General features: G+C 43.2%; 1 protein-coding gene across 2 annotated transcripts in view; it reads right to left on the bottom strand.

Moving 5' to 3' along the window:
* The window catches only part of AHI1 (Abelson helper integration site 1), a 72,735-nt gene extending 49,143 nt beyond the window's left edge, over positions 1-23,592 (bottom strand). For both annotated transcript variants that reach the window (XM_032959575.2, XM_032959576.2), the window contains exons 1-16: positions 23,409-23,592; positions 18,797-18,873; positions 18,180-18,322; positions 16,431-16,511; positions 15,713-15,931; positions 14,073-14,236; positions 13,183-13,466; positions 12,531-12,726; positions 11,633-11,825; positions 9,742-9,840; positions 9,382-9,567; positions 8,636-8,782; positions 6,727-6,859; positions 4,282-4,405; positions 2,725-2,963; positions 1,525-1,631 (exon numbers count right to left, since the gene is read on the bottom strand). In XM_032959575.2, coding sequence (XP_032815466.2) covers positions 1,525-1,631; positions 2,725-2,963; positions 4,282-4,405; positions 6,727-6,859; positions 8,636-8,782; positions 9,382-9,567; positions 9,742-9,840; positions 11,633-11,825; positions 12,531-12,726; positions 13,183-13,466; positions 14,073-14,236; positions 15,713-15,931; positions 16,431-16,511; positions 18,180-18,322; positions 18,797-18,806 — 2,325 coding nt within the window. In that variant the 5' untranslated portion in view covers positions 18,807-18,873; positions 23,409-23,592. The remainder of the gene's footprint in view (positions 1-1,524; positions 1,632-2,724; positions 2,964-4,281; positions 4,406-6,726; positions 6,860-8,635; positions 8,783-9,381; positions 9,568-9,741; positions 9,841-11,632; positions 11,826-12,530; positions 12,727-13,182; positions 13,467-14,072; positions 14,237-15,712; positions 15,932-16,430; positions 16,512-18,179; positions 18,323-18,796; positions 18,874-23,408) is intronic.

The following is a 23,592-nucleotide window of genomic DNA, read 5'->3' as shown; positions in this document are numbered from 1 at the left end:
ATGCACAGAAGCGTGGAGAGATGCGCATTGGGAATTACTGCCAGACAGACAGCAGAACTCATGTATCAGATAACAAATTAGACATAGCACATTGACTCTTTATAAAAGTGTACTTGGGCAGGAAATATCATGAAAAGGGATGCCGGCCAGCGGTGAAGACTAACAAGGGGTTGGTGGGACAGCCTAAGGACAGACAATGCCCAGGATAATGTCCACTGCAGAGTTGCAGCGATGAGCTCAGCTTGTGTGGGAGCAAGATGGATCATGGCATTATGGGATCATGGTGAGCGGTTAAGTTGTGGAAAGGTCTTCATCTACCAGTGGAGAGGTCAATGCCGATGATGAACACTAAAACAGAATTCAGCTCTAACTAATGCTTAAGGAAGGCCTTCAATCTGCCGTGATGAACAGAGCTGATACAATATTCTGAATTTTACAATAAATGTGTTAGGTTTCATCACACATTTTCCACATCGACCATCTGACTCAAAACAGTATTGTAAACTGTGTCACCCGGCGATGGGGTAGGCCTGAATAATTTTAAATATTCAATTAAATAACATTATACTGGTAGGAACCTCCTGGTTACACCAGCCCACAGGGGATTATTGTGTCCATCCGTCCATCGTGCATCCAAAAATGGGAAGGGTGGGGCTGGGTGGAGAGGGGAGGGTGGGGAGGGGCTGGGTGGGGAGGGGCTGGGTGGGGAGGGGCTGGGTGGGGAGGTTGGGGCTGGGTGGGGAGGGGAGGGTGGGGAGGGGCTGGGTGGGGAGGGTGGGGAGGGGCTGGGTGGGGAGGGTGGGGCTGGGTGGAGGATGGGAGGGGTGGGGCTGGGTGGGGAGGGGCTGGTCACCCCGTGGTGCCCTTATAAAACTCAACGTTTAACCTACTCACGCCAGCTTGTGCCCGCCCTCACAGTGGGGCATATTTGCGGAATACACCACATGGTGCCGTTGACCTGGCCATTGACCGAGCAACCCAACGTTCCTACCAGCTCCCTCCGCAGGAATGTGTTTTCTTTATACAGAAAAGCCGCATTCGGGATCTTAAGACTCGTTTCAGCTGAGTCTTGGAATGAAATGTTTGACCAATTCCATGTTAATGAGTGTGTTTCAACTTACATTAACTTGTTTCTGTGCGTTGGTGAGATAAGACCATCAAATATGCTACACACGAGAATCTAGTTTTATCATGGAATGTACTAGCCAAGTGCCCCAACATGGCCATTTAGAATTCCCTGAGCTCTCCAACTGCTAAGCGTAACATGTGTTCTAGGCTGCGGGGGATATCACAGGAGAAGAGAATGTTGCGGCAAAATTCATTGTTGTCTGTACTTCGATGCTCCCATGTATTTGCTTCGCGCCTTCACCAACCCGCACTGATCAGTGAGGTGGGAATTTGGTGAAATAACCCCCCTCACGACCCCACACGGTGTGGAGAGAGGCTCTCACCCAGCAGTGGATTACAACTCAAGCGCTGTACTTGTACGACAGCGCATCTTTACTCGACACGTTCCACTCGTACCTTGGTCACGGCCCAGTCGCGCACAGGGTTGCTGTTCGCTGTCTGACTCACAAACGTTCGCCACACAAGAACGACTCCCGTGCTGTCGCCGCTGAACATCTGCAGGCCTGTGGTGAAACAAACAAGTGGGGATTTTGTATGGCCCAAAAATGCAAACACACCGCTCTAGACGCTAAATAAAGTCACGTGCACACTCGTTCCCCAGGCACCCATTGAAAGAATTGCTGCAAAATTCCCCACCAAGGTAAAACATGTCTGCTTGAGTTTCTAAGCATTCTGTTCATGGTTGTGAGATGGAAGCAGTGTGCATTTTTTATGCTGTGGATTTGTTTTTTTTTCTCCTTTGCGTGTATTATTAAATAACCTTGACCATAGCGACCAGAGCATGTATTTTTTTCACATCAGCAAAAGGATTCAAATATATATATCAGTATTGTAAATGCATCATTCAGAATTATAGTATTCCTGATGTTTTTGTGATTTGTGTATTTGCTATGAAATCTGGCATTCCACAGATTAATTAATATCACGACCATCAGACAATGGGTCAATCAACAAGCAAATCCAGACAATTTAGAATGTGTGGGCAGAAGAAATGCGTGAGTGCATCCACAACAGCAGGCTGTCTGCGGATGTGTCACAATCATGTACAATTAGCTGCCCTTTCCACAATTAATTTTGAACATTTTTTAATCTTTCTCTTACTAACACTAGGTGGTTCTGAGCAAGTGGAGCACATGACACATTGTCACAGAAGGGCCAAATTACACTTGATATTGTGTGGGGAGGCACTTATCGATCAGTGGATTGACAAACGGATGTTGTGTTACTTGCATGATTTACAATGACCACTGCCAACATCCCAACGAGTTGCACAGCTAATAAGATGGCCAACATAAAATATAATTCAGAAACGTACATTGGCAGTCATTCAGAAGTGCACAGGCAGATTTTACCAAACGCATGATCACAATGATAATGATGATGACGCAGATAAATATGACAATAGATAATAGTAATGATGTTGTGCAAATCTGATCAGAAAATGAGCTTGTACTTGCAACTATGATTCTCCCACTTTCCCCACCACAGCGCCAGCTTGGCTCCATTTCCTCTGAACCGAAACTGAAGTGGTTAAGGATGGTGGCGACCGATTGATGATGACGACGACGACGACGACCACGAGGACGCATCACTTACCATCCGCGTCGAAGCACACGGCGTTGACGTAGCCTCGGTGGCCGTCCAACTCGCGCAGGAGCCGGCCGTCGCGCGTGCCCATCGCACCGCCCACGTCCCAGGCTCGAAGCACGCCGTCGTATGCGCCCGTCACGGCCACCGCAGCGGTGGCGCCCGGGTGCAGCTGCCCCGCGTACGTGAAGCAAGGGTGGGGCAGCACTTTCTCTGCCGCACGCACGCGGCCCTCCACGTTCCACAGGCTGTGATAGCGGCAGGGCAGGGCAGGGCGGCCGAGAGTGTGCGCCGCAGTGAGCTGGGTATTTGGCTGCTATAAATTTCCACGTGGTGATAAGCCACTTTGTTGAGATACCATTTGTGGCCAGGTCGCTTCAGAATAAGAGCTTTAATAGCTCGGTGGGCCTTACCTGGTAAAATAAAAATAGTTAACAGTTCTGTGCACCCCAGTATTTCAGCACTTGCTGATCGCACATGTTCGTGAAGCTCCCTCCCTGCCTGTGACTGTTAAGTTCTCCGTCTCCTGGCTTGCAAGGGTATGGCAGTAAAGCGAGTGGATTAATATCTGTCCGTACAAGGAGACTTCAGTGTTACCACCCTCGCACGCGTAGGCTTTCTCCGGATCCTCAAAATTAACTCGCACACGTATGAACAAGCATTAATGCAGTTGGTCATACGTCCAAATATAGGATCAAAGAGCTATAACAATTATTGGCAATGACACCGGCTGCCTTCCCGTCTGTCTCGGATTTCCCGCAACTGTGAATCATTCCCTCTCTCTGACAGCGAGCAAAATCTGTGCGCATTACACCTTTATTATTAAGATTCTGAAGCCATGGGAGCATGGTTCCTTTGGCTGAGAGGTCTCTGTGAGCCACACCAGACACACTAGTCCAATACTGCAACGGGGTTTGTTGAATCGTGTAGACACCACCGCATGTGTGGGATAGCCGACTTATATGGCTGCGAGGTGGCTGGTAGGAAGCAGTACAGAAAGTAGGTTTCTGCAGCTGACCTATCTGTGTAGATTTTTGAGTGCTGTGACGTAGCTAGCGTTTCTATGGATGCCCTTGATGTGCATAACAAGCCAATAAAAAAGTTCAGGCAAAGATTTCAAATGGGACGCTCATAACGCTTTCTTTAAAGAATAGATAATTTTATACCTCGTCTGATCGCTTAAAAAATAGGGTGTATATTTTTTAATTAATTTTAAGGAACATGGATATGCCATTGAGGAGAGCCCTTTTTAAATATAGATAAAAGCAAAGAGGCTTATACAATGCAATCCCAGCAACTTTGGTTAAATTCTAGGCCATAAACGCAGGCAGCAATTTGATCCTGAACCCTGCTTACCAAATTCTCATCTGGTGCATTGAAGAGGCAACATCAATACAAGGGAGACAAAGGCAGCCAGGAGTACGTGTTATTTTCAACACCACCTCTTCTGTTTGCTGTACGAGCCTCAACATGTGCTCACTAGCTTCACCTGCTGAAAAAAGTCTGTATGGCTATACGGGGGATGTTTTTCTTTCCTTAGTAGGTGGCGCATAGGCGGGTGACTACCGTGCAGTGCCATCCGATGATGCCGAGAGAAGGTGTGAGCTGTCATGCGACCAGGAAAGGTCATACACGAGACCCAGGTGTCCTGGGAGCTCCATCAACAGCTGGCCCGATGGCACCTCAAACACTGACCACGTGGACAGAGCAGAGAACAGTAGCATAAACAAATCGCATTTATTCATTTACATTTGTCAATAGCGCTTCCTTATAATATATAATAGGCAATGGCCTTAGCTCACAGTGCATAGTGATGCCAGAGAGGTAGAGCCAGATATTTTTTTAGTTTTTTTATGCACCACTGCCAATGCAGTATCACCAAATAATAAATGTAAATTTGCCATAGCTTGCCTGAAAACTAGACGCTCCATGCAGCAACTCTTGATTGTTGACCTGCTTTTGTATGTATGTTGAACTTCTTTCGCGCACCGTACTTAACCAGCCGTACTAACCGTGCTTTTGGCCAAAATACACTGTCTCCACACAATAATAAAAAAACAAGTGTTTATTCTATCAGCCTATTGTCTTTCCAGAGGAAGGTTACAAAATAAGCATTTGTTTAACTAAGCAATTTCTGGACTGGACATATATTATTCTATAAAACGTATACTTATCAATAACACCCGGTAATCTAGCAGCCTTTGTTTAACAAGCCTGACTGCCGATGTGAACCCGATGGCCCATAGTTTGATTGCTTAAAAGATCCTGCTTGGGCTATTAAGACTAAAAATGTGTTTTATTTGTAGTTAGACACATTATTTGTAGTTAGACACTTATATCTGGTTTTCACAAAATGCTCCACAGCAATGAGTAGTGTTTGTGTACGCTATTGTTTTTGCAAAACACATGTCTTGCCTGGGCCACCGTGATGTTATAAGTGTAGTTTACAAGCGAGCCTTGGCCAACAAAATATAAACTCACCAAAGCTGCGCTCCAGAGTATGCAGGAGTTCAAATTAAATGTGTTTCGCATGCGAGTTTTCACATAAAACCACATTCCAGTAAACGCTGCCATTACTGGTTACTCAGATTTTACAGAAAACTGCATGTACGTCCACTAAGCGTACAGATTGTGGTAGAATGATATAAGGTTATCTGCTCTGCTAAGGAAATCGTGTCCACTAAGCGTACAGATTGTGGTAGAATGATATAAGGTTATCTGCTCTACTAAGGAAATCGTGTCTCATCAAAGCATGCCACGTGAGACTACCGTAAGCCCACAACGCCATCTACTGACGCAATCCGTGTCCTGTGGTGTGGTTTGTACTACAGGTGGAAGTCACTAGGTGTGGTCACGTTTCATTGGTTAAAGATGCTTAATTACAATTCGTACATATTTAAAGATGTTATACCACTAAAGAATGGAAAGATTTACCACCATGCATACTACCTACACCAAAATTACTAATAAAACGATTCCCCAAGTCCCACTACCACAATATTATGTTTCTTGTAAAGATCCGCACTCCAATCATCCCTGAATCCTAAAATTCATTGCACCCTGCAGTTCGCGGCAACTCCCATAACCCGCGGGGGCGGTAATCCTTACATTTCTGAGTTTTTTTGCAGATTCATGGATTCCTTCCAGAGGGGACTATAAACCCCTGGATTTATTCATCCCGCCCACTATTCTATTCATAATTCAAGTTCACCGTTACATTGAAAAATCAATTCTTTCTCATCTTGTTCAAATTGTCCATGTCACGGTCTGTCTTATTTATACTAATTTATTAAATCCATGAAATTCTATAGGTAATATTAAATTTTAATAGCATTAGAATAATCATAAACAATTATTGTACACACTGTCATGAGGATCGTTTTCAATAGATACTTCATGCAAAAGTCAGTGATTGTTTTTTAATGAAATAAACATTGAGATGGCACGCCAATCTCCTGTTTATAGCCCTGCGCCAGTTGTAGAAATTCCAACTTCCTATGGCATGGGCGAGCCTCTCCATAGGACAACCACTATTGTGAATCTCCCGCAACGTGGTTCACTCATAGTAAGAATCAATTTGAACCGATTACAAACCTAGTAGGAATACAATAAAAAAAATTTCAGTGATGATTATAACGCCTTGCAAATGTAGGATGTGGCCACTGCCCACAACAGGGGCAGTGGCTGTGGTTTTACGACCAACGCTGCGGGTAGCCAATAACAAAGAAACTATAATCTAAAACAATAAACCGTTTTTATTTTACCAGGTAAGGCTCACTAAGCTATATAGCTATATTTCAGAAACGACCTGGCCACAAACGATAGCTTAATGAAGTGGCTTATCATGTGGAGGGAAAAACAGCAGGACCCAGAGAAAAATCCACGTGACCACGGGGAGAAAATGCAAACTCCAAATATGCCGGTGTCAGGGTCGGGATTGAACCCATCCACCTCCTTCATACCGGGCGAGGGATTTAACATCTCGCCACCGCGGCGCTGGGAAACGCTCACCGAACACAGGATGGCTGTCGCGGTGCGCGCACGCCGCTGCCAGCGCCCGTCCGTCCGGAGAGAAGCGCACGCGGAAGCAGCCGGCCGTGCCAACCTTGAGTGTCAGTGCCAACTTGTTGGGGATGTAGCAGGTCTGCCGGGGGCACGAGATTAAGACACAACGCAGGAAGTAAGATGCAGGCACAGGGGGAGAGAGCGTGCAGGATGGGACAGACGTGGATGCGTGGTGACAGAGAAAGCAGCATATGGAGACTAAGCAAGGCATGATGCAAGTGGAGGTGTAGGGGAAAGCGTGGATGCAGATGAGCAGAGGAGTGAGAGGGAAGAGAGAAACAAAGAGGTGTCTTTTCGATTTAAAGCTTTCGTGACTGCAGTGATTCATATTCTTGGTTCTTTCGGTAAAGTCACGTTGAAGAGAAACAATAAAATAATAAAAATATAAAACAATAAAATTCTCACGACGTTTCGACTGCAACACAAGCAATCATCATCAGGTGTGAAAACCACAGCAAGAAAATTTGAAAAAGTGGCGTTTTTTCTAACGTTAGCACCACGGAATTTTATTGTTTTATATTTTTATTATTTTATTGTTTTCCTTCAACGTGACTTTACCGAAAGAACCAAGAATATATAGGTGTCTTTTCAATAAACCTCGAACTATACTTTCCTCCAGCACCAATATGAATTTGATTGTGAATGCTGTTTGTATGCCTGAAAGCACTTTACACCATGGAATGAATGTTTCTCAACATTAATTGAGAAAAACTGTGCAGATAATGACCAAGAATAATTAATTCATGAAACATGCAGCGGTCAATTCATTTAATATGTGTTAACGAAAAGCCTTATACTGCAAAATGCATCCTTATGGAAACAAAAAGTGTAAGGGACTGTGTTCGCAGAGGTGCACACACGTGAATTAAAAACACTCACCAAGTTTGTTATTAATGCCATCCTGACTGTAATACAGTAAAGGGGCCACTGCCTCCGCTAACAATATTTATTTGTGATATAAGACAGGATTATGGCAAAAATTGTAACTTCTTATATGGAGGTAACGCGACACGGATTATGCTCTAAAATAAGGTAACTATATCAATCTCCCATTCATGCAGTAGATGCTCATTAAGCTCCGCTGCAGACAAAAACTGCTGTAAACCCTTCACTAGCCTCAGGAAGACAAATAACCTTAATTAAAAGCCAGGTAAGAAGCCTGAATCCGGAAGTTTCTTTTGCAAAGTGAACTTTAAATTAAACATAATTTAGCAAACTTGAGTATGAAGCAAAAATAAATACAAAATTCGCATAATATAGAATAATTACGTGAAAGGAAGTATCGAAGAAAATATTTCAAAAGTAACAACACGCAGCATGAAAGAAAATTGAAGGTATAGAACATAACGTGGAAAAAGGAAAATACATATGAATAAATGAAACAACAATGCAATGCAATTTCATATTTACTCGTGCTGCCTAAGCATTTGAACAGGATACACGGCCGAGTTGGAGGGTGTGCGGAGGAGGTTTGACGTCATCACGACGCACGAATCCGGCTAGACGCTGCGGGAAGCGGGATGATGTCATAATGCCCACGTGCGTAGTCACGTCACTGCAGGGCACTTGCCAGCCAGCCAGCCAGAAAGACTTTTAATAATATAGTATAGAGCAGGGGTTGGCAACCAATATAACAAGAGGAGCCATTTTTTTCGAATTCAGTAAAAAAAACACTCAATCTTTCAAGACCCGCAATGCATGTGAATACGAGACGGTGGTCCTTAATAAATAACGTCACGAAGTATCCCTTAAAGTAGCCGCAGGTTGCCGACCATCCCCTGGTATAGAGGTACGTATGTAGTGAGCGGCAGCACATTCTAAAACTCCGCTGGGCAGCAATGATCAGTGGCAGTACCTGTCCTGGCAGGCGGCTCCACTTGAGGGCATCACGACGCTGGGAGGCGCGCACGGGCGATGACGCAGCACCGGAGCCCGGCTCGTCTGGTGCTCGGGAGCCTTGCTCCTGCTGCAGCGTCATCATGGAGCGCCCAGATGGATCCAGCTGCACGCGACACAGAAGGGGTTAAAATACACGGGGAGAGCACGCGGTGCTGTCAAGCCAGGTAAAATGTATGTGCTAAAGTCATGACATGCTTTGGGGAATTCGACTGGGAATCATCGTTGAAAATAGTTTTCTATCGTAACAAATATTGACGTCCAATAAAGCGAGAACCACTTTGTGGGATGTCAAAAGTGGTCATACTAAGAAGAGATTAGAGACCAGTATGTGAATGTGGAATTTATGACACTGGCTTAAGACCACAAATAGAAATGAGCACCATTCCATGCTTGTTTAACCAGACTTTGCCTCACCAAGCAAAAACTTGCGACTCTTTTCACGAGGACGCTGCTAGATATTTTTTTTGCCGATTAATTTCTCGTATACGACACTGGTTTTGTGAGTTAAATGGATTGTGGCAATTATAAACCATTGCTCTTTCAGACAGCGATTACAATACATCGGTTCGTCCGACAGTGATCATAAGCCATCGGTTTGGCTAGAGAGTGATGATTATAAACCATCGGTAAGCTAGTCCAGGGGTCAGCAACCTGCGGCTCCGAAGCCGCGTGCGGCTCCTTGGCTCGACGGCTCTTTTTCACCTGCGAGGGCAGGCGGAGCCCCTTGACCGTGACGTAGATTGTGGCCGGGTAGCGCAGGCGTGCGTGCTTCGCGTACCACTCGTACACGGGCAACACGCCCGCCGTGGGACGAAACCGAGCCGGCGGGTAGAACAACTGCAGGCGCATCTTTCCGCCAACGTTCACCGCACCGTTGGCACCGACCAGCTGTTTAACGGCACACGTGCCGAACGGCACAACCAGAATCTCAAGTGTAATACACTCCCAAATGTATAATCATAATCATTGTCTCTTTGTCCCCCAATTATATATATATACTTTGATATGTTTTCTCATGTACTATCTCAGGTTGATTGATGGCAAAGTTTCAATGGGGCACACCTTGAGGAAGGCCCAGGCCAGGCACCGCCGGCCGCCGCTGTCTGTCTCCAGGGCGGAGTAGTTGGTCTGAGTTTCGTCCATGCTCACAAGATCCACCACCTAAAGCATAAAGGCCAGCATTACCAACACCAAAGCCATTTGTTAGGTGCCTTGTGCACATCTCCATTCATATTGACATCCACCGTTGTCTTTTCACAAAGCTGTAGCTATTTTATCAACCATGCAACAATGAAGTAATGAGTCAACCTTCAAACAGAATGTTAACTCGCGCTCTTATTTTGAACTCGCACTCGCTGAGTCAATCACTCAGATCACAGAGCCACTTGGCCTGATGACACTGGCTTTATGAGTAAAGTATAAAGTTTCAATCACCAAATATCTGTTCCCAATGTGTATGGAGAGGTAGACATAGCATTTCACCAATTAACAGATGTGTGGTCATCAGTCAGGGAGACAGAGATGATGCTGGCTCCTCCACCACTACCCCTATCATCATGCATGTGTGCTATGTCAATCTTAATTAGTGCTCGCACATCAGTGCATTTCAACATCAATTGAGTGATATTCTCATCGTATATTTAAGAGAATGGACTTAACAAAAGTGTACAAATGAGACAAAAAACCCAATACAAATGAGATGGTAAAATCAAGACCACAAAATAATAATTTATTGTATTGAATCATTAGAATTCATCAATTTGGTGGCTCATTCATGACATACCTAATTAAGTACAGATGACCTTTATAACTGCGTTAAACCTTTATAACCTTGATTAAAGAGTAGACCAAATTTCCTTTATGAAGGAGGCCTGGGTAACAAACAAAAAAGTACAGCAAATCAAACCTGATACACGTTCAAGCAGAGCAGCAGTAGCGGCTCGTGCCATGTCCACTAGGTGGGGCTGTTGTGAGTGACCTCTGAAAATATGGTGTTCTAATTAAAGAAAAACTTCGTCGTGTTATTGGCCTTCCGTGAAAGTGATATACTGTAACTGTCTTATCTACCAACGGTCGGCATTTAGAAACAATACGAAACAAAACAAAATAAAGCATGCAAATGCTATAGTAATAGGTTTTTACCCTTTTAGCAGGCACAAAAACTGACACCTTTATACAAGGGATCATGTTTGCAATAACCACAACACAAGCAGTCAAAAATGCCAGCTAAAAGGGTAAAAACCTATTACTATATCTTGTTACTGGCAAAGGAGGTCTCATAATGTCATGCAAATGCTGTTCCCATGACCTTCCAAGTCCACACTACAAAAGCCCTTCAACACTGGCACAGTGCAACCTAGCGTTGTGACATAGTAATTACACCCATGGGTGCCTTTTTCACCGCCCTGAATGGGTCTCAAACGGCGTGGCTAAAATACGAAGCTAATCGCAATGCATGAAGGGATATCTTTCACTCAGCCACCCTGAGACCTCCCCAAGGCACAAATCACACTGTGGTGTTGCAGCGGTTTCTAATATGAACAAGTAAAAATGTTATCTTCATAAGGCAATTCAGGTTGAAAGAATCATTATATTTAAAACAAAAATGAACACAGAACTATCGATAGAAAAGTAATTTTTTCTTAGAAAAATAATTTCTCATCTCCAGCTGCTTGGTGTGGCAGCGCCCCAACGCCCCTAGTGGACGAATCCTGCCTGCAGAGACCACAGCAGACACATTACAACCAGTTGTATGGCCCACTAAATCATCAGAATGAAATCCTACAACACGAGCCAACGAGGCCGCCTCTCAAACTCTCCAGCGGTTGGGGCAATCGGTGTTGAGGGGCCGGCTCGCAGAGGGGAGTCCAAGGCTTTACCCCAGGTTGGCATCGCCACCACGGGGTACCACCGCCATCACCAAAAGCCACCGGCTGCCACCATGCATACCCACCTCGAAGAGCAGCAGCACGCGCACAGCTCCGGGCTCGACGCGGAGGAATGGGCCGAGACGGTGGTTGAACACCACCTGCTCCTCCCACTCGGGGAGCAGCGAGCGGTGAGCGCGCACGTCGCATGGCTGCGTGGTCAGAGGATGCTCCGAGTCGGAGGAGCCCGGCTGGCTGGGCGCTGCGGCAGGTTGCTCGCTGCCACGCGGCCACCATGAGCGGGACGCAGGAAAGGGAAACCGTGTGAGAGGTCGCTCGCTTGGGACTGCTTAATGGGAGGTAATGTACACTGATAGAAAATAACAATGTCTGACTCTTTAATGTTTGTTAAATCTCTTGTGTTAACGTCTAAAAAATGCTGTCTCGTATAAAATCCTTCCAAGTTGAATTATGTATTCAAACACATCACTGAGTAACATATGTATGTTCTTTGGGTCTTTCGGTAAAGTCACGTAGATAAGTTCAAAGCAAATAACAAAAAACGACGACGTTTCGATCGCAACACAAGCGGTCGTCAACCTATCTACGTGACTTTACCAAAAGACCCAAAGAATATAAATTCCCGCAGTCACAAAAGCTTTAAGTCAAGATTTAACATATGTATGCACAAACATCTTTTGGAAGACACAACGAGAGCGATGATGACAATTAAGACGATGATGCTGGACCCGCAGTGTTGCGATGATTCTGATTATGGCAATAATAGTGATGATGGTAATGACAATGGAGATGATGACAAATGTGATGATGACGATCATGATTGCGAGGATTATGACGATCATGACAATGATTACGAAGACAATGATGATGCCGACTGCGGTGGTCACGATGACGGCAACAACAAACACGGCGTGATACTGAGCTCTCCCCACCCCCCCCCCGCAACACTCCCTCCCCTCCCACCTGTCCTCCTTGTGCACGTGCTGCCCCGTGGCAGCGTCCACCACGTACACGCGCACCAGGGCACATGCGAGCAGCGGATCAGAGGCCAGGCGGTCAGTGCGGTGCACGACCACGCCCAACGCCTGTTCGTCCTCCTCTCTCCGCTCCGCCTCCTGAGGCACCTCCGCTGACGAGGCTTCCTTGCCGCCTGCCACCGCTGCGTGTTAAATCAAAGCACCGCCACGCTTTCCGTCAAACGCGTTCGTCAGGAGACGGCAGGTCGCCAAGGGCGAGGAGGGAAACGCACCGGGACTTGAGAGCTTGCCCCCGTTGCGCAATGGTCATAGGTACACAATAAGTATAAATTCCTTGTTCCAAGTATTGTTCGTGAGAAAAAGGGGATGAGTGGCATTGTGGTTAGCACTCTTGTTTATATATGTCGCCGTATAGTTGGGCCTCAAGAGGTCGGCTCCTCTGCTGCTCATTCTAAACACTCCCTCTGTGTCTGGACGACCCAGTGTCCGTTTAGAGTATTTGGTCCCTATACATTTCCACGTGATAAACCACGTTGTTCAACTATCATTTGTGGCCAGGTCGCTTCTGAAAAAAGTGCTCTATAGCTCTGGGCCTTACCTGGTGAGGTCAAAATAAATAGTTCAGTGTTCATCTTCACCTTTCGCGTTCTTCTTCTTGGTCCTCTTGGCGGCTTTCGGTCGCCTCTCGGCCTCCTCCCCCTCCTCGGTGAGTGCGACGACCTCCTCGTCAGGGCGATCTGAACTCATGGCCGCCCTGCTCTTCGCGCGACCCTCCCTGCTCCGCCGTGGCCGAGGGACCGGTGGTTCGGGGGAGGCCTCGGCCGTGCGGGCCTCCCTTCCTCTGGACGGCGTCCTCGACTTAACCTTTGCCCTCCGAACCGCTGGCAGGGGGCTATTGTCCAGGTCAGCTAGGGTCATGGTTCTAAACAAAATGCATACAAAAGCACAATGACGTACAAATTAACCAAATTACATGAGAAAAACATGCCTCGTTGTTTTGAAATAAGTAATTTTACATGTATCAAGTAGTAATATGTATTTAAGCCATCACAGATGAGCTGTCGAATTTGTTAGAACTCATCGAATCCACAATTTTGTCATCTACAGCCCCTAATCCTTGGAAATTCCAATTACCCGTGTTTGTTCGTCATCCTAAGAGCCAAGTTATTCCATTGATAAAGAGGCGCGCATCGCGTGATTAAAGCGGGCACTAAATGTATCTTATTATGTAATTATTTTATCCCATAGGTGCTCCGATTTTCTCCAACTCGTATAAACACTCATTAATTGACTGAAAACATCTTAATAGAGGACTGCAGAGCTTGGACAATTGTTGATGCTGCCTCACTGTCTGGCTGCATTTCCAGCTGGTCTGGGATTCCTCGGCAATTGTAAGATGCAATTTCCATGAACCAAGAAGGCATTATGTAAAACTAGACATCATTAGCATTCTTATTATTCTTACTCTGTGCACAACATATAAAGGGCAAAAGGTGTCATTTTGTAAAACAAAAATAGCCATTCTGACCTGTCTGCTTCTATCGTCTCGTTGTTCAGGGTCGGCTCCTTCTTGATTTTTATCTTCGTGACAACTTCTTCACCCTGAGTCATCATATCTCTTTTCTTTCTGGGCTTCTTGGGCTGGTCATCGCTGGGTGTGCTGGTTTCTAGAATCAGTTGCTGCTTATCCTCCTGGACAGGGGTGGAGTTTGGTGTTTATGTACCGATGTAACGGCAGACAAACCGGTATACACGTAGGATTTCGCGACTAATATCATCCATAATAGAGGTTTTTGGGTTAGATCGCGTAAATATATAAATGTGTCGTTAAAACCCGCCACCACCCGACACAGCCAACTAGTAAGGGTTGTCACGTAAACAGAACGTGGCCAATTCGTCACTAATACAGCACACCGGTGTGTTGGAGAGCCAAGCGACAACATTTACAATCTGAATCAATTTTATGAAGCTCGTTGTAATTACTGGTGAAACGTCATACTCAGATTGTAAGTGTTATCATAAACCGCTCCTTTTGAATTTAGATAACTTTAAATTACATTACGGATTTGTACGATTGCTGTTTGTCGTAAATGTATTTTTGCATCAAAATTTCTACATTATTTGACACGTTATAATCCCCCCCTTGCAAAGGAGATATGCTGCCTCATTAAGATTTCACTTGACTTATGCTTTGGACACCTACCAACTAACAGTAATCATAGTACATCCTACCAATGACAGTTCCCGCTTGGTTCATGCAAGGGTGAAGTGAAACATGTACGGTTTCTGGAGCCAATAGTAATCACTTCAAAAGTTTACATAAACGTAACAGAGGCTGCCGTGGCACAAAATGAACGCACAAGACTTGCAATAAAGAAATCGAATGTTCGATCTCCTGGCATTGCAGTTGAGTCTCTCGAATCCCCCTGCCTCTCTTCACCCAGCAGTATGAATGGGTACACCACACTTAAATTTCGATTTAAAGCTTTCGCGACTGCAAGGATTCATCTTCTTTGGTTCTTTCGGTAAAGTCACGTAGAATGAGAATAAAATAATAAATTGATAAAATAAAAGAACACAAAATTCTCACGACGTTTCGGCCACAACACAAGCGGCCTTCATCAGGTGAAGGCTTTCATCAGGTGAAGGCCGCTTGTGTTGTGGCCGAAACGTCGTGAGAATTTTATTGTGTTATTTTATTTTATCAATTTATTATTTTATTCTCATTCTACGTGACTTTACCGAAAGAACACCACACTTAGTTAATCAGTAGGGCGCGTGTGTGGAAGAGTATGAAAAGTTGCTCAAATTACCTGCCAGGGGGGCCTCCTTAAACCCTTTAGTCAATCAATCAATCTTTACTTTACGTGCCAATATCGCCCTCAGTAAAGTAGGCGTGAGTGCACATTACACATTACACCAGTGACAGCATCAGCTGGCTATTGCCAAGCTGCACCTTTACTTTTAAGAAACTTAATAAGCGGTGTCAATAAACACAAGGCCTAAGAGTTCAACTGAATTACAATTCTCCAGGTTGCAGCAATTAGCATGAGCACTGCAACATAAATCACCTGGTGTACAACTCAACAAACAATATTGGTAGAGATGATAATTGAAGTCAGAATTGGGACCAGAATCAGAGATAAATGAATTAGCAGTTTCCAATACCTTGATTTTGTCCGATATTGTAAAGACCTGGCTGGTGGTGTAGCCTCCAGGGTCGTCCTCATCTGGAGGGAGCAACGGCAACTGCCGTGGCTTTTTCTTCTTCTTTTTGATCTTTGCGTCTGTGGCCTCTATGTCCTCGGCCATGACATTGCTAGATTTTTTGGCAGTGGGCACCCGCTCCCGCTGCTTGTTCTTGTTGAAACGTGGGCTCTGCTGCTCCTGGGCAGCACATGAGACAAAACAATGGGGGGGGGGGGGACCCAAACAAGTCAAGATATCTGTCTCTTGCCTACAATACCAGGCAACCCAGCAGAATTTGTTAAACAGATCACACCCTCCTGATTGAGACTGAGATGTCAAAAACTGGTCCAGAATTTTCCTACTTAAGAGAATGCGGAGACACTTGTACAGAAAGACTTTTTGGCTGATGGACCCAAATGTTATCCTGTATTATTTGCTCGTGATATTACATATTTTGTCCGTTTATTTATTTACTACAACATTATGCACAATATGCCACGTTGATGCACATTAATGTTATGCAGTGAACGGCTTGTATTTAATGAACACTGATGTGTATTGTCGTTTAAAATAGTTCATTAAAACAATATGCAGAGAAAATATCTTCTCCATCATCGCAAAAAAACGTGGTTGTTATTAGATCGCCATCGTAACACCTGTTGTTGCTTGTATATGAGTCAACCAAATGCATGTCTACCTGGTTGTAGGTGTTGTGGAGAATGGTCTCCTCATTGTCGCCGCTCTTCTGCAGGTCCAGACTCCTGCGTAGACTTTCCAGCTGCAAATACAACGAACACAGTCAACACACAAAGTACAGAAAACTACTTAGAAACTATTTTTATTTTACCAGGTAAGGCCCACTGTGCTATATAGCTCTCTTTCAGAAGCGACCTGGCCACATATGATAGCTCAACGAAGTGTCTTACCATCTGGAAATGTATTACAACCAGATACTTTAATCGAATATTTCCAATTGTGGAGGGCAAAACCAGAGGAGCCGGATAAAATCAATGCGACCACGGGGAGAACATGCAAACTCCAAATATACAGGCATCGTCAGGGTTGGAACCAACCCACGACCTCCTATATACCAGGCGAGATAGTTAACATCATAGCATGCATGTATATTGAACTTCTTTTGGACCGTACAGTAAAACCTTGGATGGCGAGCATAATTTGTTCTGGAAACGTGTTTGTAATCCAAAGCACTCGTATATCAAAGCACTCGTATATCAGTTGTGATCACGTGATGCTCGGCAGACAAAGCGTATACGTACTACTCGTATTGCAAGACCCTCGCTCGTTTATCAAATTAATATTTATTTAAAATTTTTGCTCATCTTGCAAAACACTCGCAGACCAAGCTACTCGCAATCCAAGGTTTTACTGTATATCGCCAACCGTGCTTATCGGAGGTGTGGGGAAAGGACAACAAACTAAACACAAAAGGCAATTGTAATGAAATGAGTTTCCAATCTAGATTTAAAAGTGCATAGCTCCAGTGGCATCCTAATACCGGAAGGGCATTCCAGACGACCGCAGAAGCACATCTGAAAGCGTGCGATGCAGCATCTCTCATTGTTCTCTGGGGGACAGCACACTTTCTACCCCAGCCATGGGTCTTCATAGTAAGGTCACATGACTATGAATAGGTATGAAAACTGTACGAGTTAATTACTGCACTCTTTTCGACACATATCTACCTAATTTCGAAATCCAGGGCACGGTTATATCTAAATATATGTACATTATATTCTTGCAATCGTTGCATTCATTTTAAATTGCAGACAATAATCATTATATTAAAAGCACTAATTGACATTCTAAAGCCTTTACCAATCCTCCCTACATATCTGAAATTCCTATTTGGGGGTCACAAAATGAATCTTTTACACATCTTTTTACCATCTCATTTGCATCGTTTCATATTTGATGTTGCTTAGACAGTTTGGTTTAATCCATTATCCCGAGCAGAATATTACCATACATTCTGCGTGTTTTACACAACAATAATAACACACAATACTTGATGCATAAATTGAGAGCGTACAAATACATTTCAATCGCAAAATTGGTGCACTGTTCTGCGCCTATTTCCCATGGCTGCATTATTGTACAGTGTTGTGCCATAGTGGCGAGACGTTAACTACCTCTCCTGGCATATAGGCCGTGGGTTCGATCCCGACCTTGAGGCCTGTATATTTGTTCTCCCCATTGGTCGCGTGGAACTTTCCCTCCGGGTTTTCCAGTTTTTTTCCCTCCACATTTAGAATGAACATACGTTTCGGGTATTTGGCTGCTTTAAATTTCTGCACGATAAGCCACTTTGTCGAGCTATCATTTGTGACCAGGTCGCTTCTGAAAAAGAGCTATATAGCTCAGTGGGCCTTACATGGTAAAAAAAAAAAAAACACATTTTTAGTTTAGCATGAAAAGGGTCACTCACGACGAAAGCGTCGCTCTCCGCCGCTTTCTTCTTTCTCATTTTCTTCTCGGTCGAGATTTGGCCGCCCGCGTAGGACTTGAGGACCTCCTCGATGCGCGTACGCGTCTTTTGAGAGCGCACCTCGCCTCCCTCCGCCGTCACCCCTGCAAATTGACGTTCAAAATCGCTCTCCTCAGCTCGGCTATCACCGTTGTGCTTATTAGCAGTACATCGTAACGAGCTGAGGGCTTAAAATTTTACCAAGCCATTTTGCTTTTCCCACAGTGTGGATTTTTTGTGTGTATATATCGGGAATATGGTAGTGAGTAAAGGTAAATGGGACAACTGCATTATAGTTGTATTACTATACAAGCTGATAACAGCCCTTTGCATGGATGGGTAATTAATTTTCCAAATTAAAATTCGAAATAAAACAGCATTGCGTGGTTTTTTTTTATAGTTCACACTCACATTAAGCAAAACATTGTCATACTTAAGTAAAGCTGAAAAATATGGACCTGTTAACATTACTGTACTCTACATAATTGTTTTTAATTGCAAAGTAAGTGATGCAAAAACATACAAAACGAACATAATTCACTCTTACAGTAAACGTCCTTAACATAATTCACTCTTACCAATAGGCATGGCATCAGCTGTTATGACCTCCACTCCATGATGAAGATATGTCTTCAGTGATTACACCTAGAAAGATCTGAGTGACAACACATTTCCATATTAATGTAACAAGAATTGTGCTAATTGTAAATGGGTCTCAAACTCTCAATCATCTTCACCTTCAGTGGTAATGATGGTCATCTGCTCATTCACCATGTGACGTAATTGTCGAGCAGTGTTAATTTTAGATTTGAAGTTTTCGTGACTGCAGGGATCCATACTCTTTGGTTCTTTCGGTGAAGTCACGTAAGGTATAAAATAACATAAATGAAATCATGACGTTTCGATTGCAACACAAGCAATCATCATCAGGTGGGAAAAACCACAGCAAGAAAAAAAATTGTATAACCTCTTACCACGGCAACTCTCTCTCCCCCCTTTCTTACCTCTATAACCTCTTACCATGGCAACTCTCTCTCCCCCCTTGCCCCTCCCCCCTTTCTGACCTCTATAACCTCTTACCACGGCAATTCTCCCCCCCCCCCTTTCTTACCTCTATAACCACTTTCCACGGCAACTCTCTCTCCCACTTCAGCAAAAATAAATTCTTGCTGTGGTTTTCCCACCTGATGATTGCTTGTGTTCTTGGTTCTTTCGGTAAAGTCACGTAGAAGGGAAACAAAATAATAAAAGTATAAAACAATAAAATTCCGTGGTGCTAACGTTAAAAAAAAACGCCACTTTTTTCAAATTTGCTGTGGCTTTCACACGTGATGATGATTGCTTGTGTTCTTGGTTCTTTCGGTAAAGTCACGTAGAAGGGAAACAATAAAATAATCAAAATATAAAACAATAAAATTCCGTGGTGCTAACGTTTAAAAAAACGCCACTTTTTTCAAATTTTCTTGCTGTGGATTTCACACCTGATGATGATTGCTTGTGTTGCAGTCGAAATGTCGTGATAATTTTATTGTTTCATATTTGTATTATTTTATTGTTTCCCTTCTACGTGACTTTACCGAAAGAACCAAGAATATGAATCCCTGCAGTCACGAAAGCTTTAAATAAAAAAAATGATTGCTTGTGTTGCAATCGAAACGTCGTGATTTAATTTATTTTATACCTATGTAACTTTACCGAAAGAACCAAAGAGTTGTGTTAATTTTGTTCATAAAATTAGTGACAAATATTTAACGAACACTTTATTTTATTTTAGTCCACGATATGACTATGAGTGAACAGAAATTATTAAGCATGATGATGACTATGATCACCCACAAAATAATTCAGCATGACTATAATCACATTAAAGTACTGTAGTCTGAATGAAGACACAGACCAAGACAATTTAGTAATGTTATTAGTGACAGTAGTGCATAAGTTTGATTAAAAAAGGTAAACGGATAAATATACAAAACGATAAACTTAATTCACTAATTGGCCTTGATAATCTAGGGGGGTTACTGTGAGCCCCTCACACCAACGTTACATAACTAAGAGGGGACTACAATTTTGATTGCTTTAGTCACATAGAGCAAGAAAATGACCAAGTGAAAGCCACCGACTAAGACTCGACTAATATTTCACATGTTGTCGACTAGAATAAAAGAGACGACAACCAAAATGTTAATCGTTGATGAAAGTATCACTGGTCAAGTGCCTGTTGTTCGAATGTGTGCAAGCGTGGTCTATTTAAATTCGGATTCATTTCTAATCCATTAAAAAATTGCCCGTGTTTATCTTTACTCCGTCATGCATCGAGTCAAATAATGGAGAGGTGTGGTATACTGTTGCCGGTTTAGATCACATTTATAACTCCAAGTGGACGTTATCCAACGCGTATTATAAATTCACACGGGAGTTTAAATGTCAATGGACATACATGTGAAATAGGAATTAACTAACAGTTAAATATAAATTAACATAGTAAAGACTATAACATTTAGTTGATATCGCAAAGTGATGTATATTTGCAGTGTATGTATTATATTTTACATGCAAATATATTTAACAGCTTTATTGTTATAAGAATATGGAACACGCACGGGCGATCAATGTCGATGTGATTGAAATCACATTAAAGCACACACCATGTGGTCTAGACTGGATGTTTCTTAATATTAATTAATGAAGGTGAATCTATTGTGGATTTTTTTTCCCTAAAACGTATTACCATTCTACTGTACAGTAGTAATACCCTGTTACCAGTACAATGTAACGTGCACTGCAAAAGAGCAGTGCATCAAATATATAAAGGGTAAAACATTATCAAAATATACCATTGAAAAAATAAGCCCATGAACTTTAAAGAATGTGCAATGATTTAATGCTGAAATGCAACTTTAGAATGGTTTCTTCTTAATCGTGTGAAAAGGCAGTGTGACATGACGGTTCGAAACCACGACCACCCTGGTTAATAACACAGACGGTGGTGCATTAAACACATACGCTGTGTCTGCTTAAGAGTGTACGTTACTGGAAAAAAAGAACAGCCCATTGTGTGCCAGCATCAGTCGAAATTAGCCAACTTTTGTTGAATCACCAACATTTTTTTGTATTGGGGAAAAACACATAGTAACATCACCCCTCCCCTCATATGTTGGTTAAAATACTACAGACTACAAAATGCGACTTTTTCGCCAGTATCAAAGTATGAAAAAATAAGAACAGGTTTTTATCCTTTCTGGAAATAAATCAGGTTCACACACCAAACAGAAACCTTTTGGCACAGAATCAAGTCTGCATTAAATTTCGATTTAAAGCTTTCGTGACTGCAAGGCTTCATCTTCTTTGGTTCTTTCGGTAGAGTCACGTAGAATGAGAATAAAATAATAAAATAAAACAATAAAATTCTCACGACGTTTCGGCCACAACACAAGTGGCCTTCTTCACCTGAAGGCCACTTGTGTTTCGGCCACTTGTGTTGTGGCCGAAACGTCGTGAGAATTTTATTGTTTTATTTTATTATTTTATTCTCATTCTACGTGACTTTACCGAAAGAACCAAAGAAGTCCGCATTAACCACACATCCTTGCTGTGGTGAACGTGCAAACAAACATGCTCTGTTAATATATGGCAGTGTCTTTGAAACGGATTGCCCTACACCAGAAACAACAGCCTTCTTGAGGCCCAAGTCTCACCGGTGTCAGACCAGAAAACAACGCCAGTACAAGGGCAATGCACGCATGTGCAGACTACGATGCACAACTCTGTGTGTGTGTGAAACACCGCGGCCTCGTGAGAGCAGCCCTCATTTATGAGGGAAAGATATTTTATATGTAGGGGCCGTCCATAAATGACGTCACGGGATTTTGGACGATTTTTGACCCCCCTCAAATATGACGTCACAAAGCTCTGCCCCCCCCCCCAAACCATATTTCCATTTGGAAAATAAAACATGCTTCAAATCGCTTTAAACTATTGTCATTGTAGTGCGTATTTAATGTGGCGCTGCACTCTGATGTTGTAGGAGAAACATTTATTATAAAGGAGGCGTTGGAAAGCTGAAATTTAGCATAAAATTCACTTGAAAATATTCAACGTCTAACTAAAACTATCCGTGGTGCTAACGTTTAAAAATAAATAAATACAAACCGCCACTTCTTTCAAATGTTTCTTGCCGTTGGTTTTCACACCTGAAAATGACTGTTTGTGTTACAGTCGAAACGTCGTGAGAATTTTATTGTTTTATATATATTTTATTGTTTCCCTGCAACGTGACTTTACCGAAAGAACCAAGAATATAAAACTGCACATGTTCAGAATATTATATTGAAATTATCTTATAATTATAAAATATTAAATGCAATTATAACTATAAAAAATACTTGAAACTTTGTAGAACGAAGCAAAATAGAGAGTACAATTATAACAATCACATATTCATTCCGCAGAATGAAAAGCCCTGGTAGAATCATTAGAATCAAAATGTTTAATAGCAATCATTACAAAAAAATTATAAATGTAATTCTTCTCCATTATCCAATGGAGAAGCAAAATGTTCCTTCGTGGAATAAAAGGTGACCTTAGTAAATTTAAATACTAAAATAGTTAATAATGAAAGCGAAGCAAATTAGTGTTAGAACAATTTTATTTAATTTTGATTTAAAGCTTTCGTGACTGCAGGGATTCATATTCTTGGTTCTTGTTTTATATATTTTTTTATTATTTTATTGTTTCCCTTCTACGTGACTTTACCGAAAGAACCAAGAATACAATTCTATTTAATTAAGTAAAACGTGTTGTCTATATTTACTTAAAGTTGCGCATTTTGATGCGACGTCACATTTCTCAACCCCCCCCCCCCTAGGTGCGTGACGTCATGTAATTAACACACGTTCCAAAACAATACCGGTCGACCCACGACAATTGACTCCAGATACACACAACAAATCCACGGGATGTATGCTGACATGAAACACACACACACGTGTATATATTAAAGCGACTAAAACAGTGACGACATTTCACCGTCAATGTTCTATTGACGGCTAATGGTGGGGTGGGCCTGGTCAATTCTAGCGACCTCTCCCGTTAGCGGCCCTCTCTTCCCTCACGCGCGCGAACCAACCAACCATCACACACACACATACACACACGCGCGCTTAGAAAACCACCGGACACCGCGTTTACCGTGCGCGGGATTCTTTCTGAAGAAAATTCTTAAAGCAATCATCAATTATAATGCACGCTTAGTCGAGTGATTAGTCGTCTCGCTCAGCAGAGGGCGGCGGTGACGGCGGTGGCTGACGCCGTTACCCAGACGCCGAGCGCCCTCGCAACGGCGCGGGTGGCCGCGTCACGTGCTCGCGGCTCA

The sequence above is a fragment of the Petromyzon marinus genome, chromosome 23 (assembly GCF_048934315.1).
Source record: "Petromyzon marinus isolate PM22_M1 ecotype Great Lakes invasive population chromosome 23, UKy_Petmar_22M1.pri1.0, whole genome shotgun sequence".
NCBI classification, from domain to species: Eukaryota; Metazoa; Chordata; class Hyperoartia; order Petromyzontiformes; family Petromyzontidae; genus Petromyzon; species Petromyzon marinus.
Note: the sequence above shows the minus strand (reverse complement) of the source record. Positions and strands in the feature narration are given on the sequence as shown.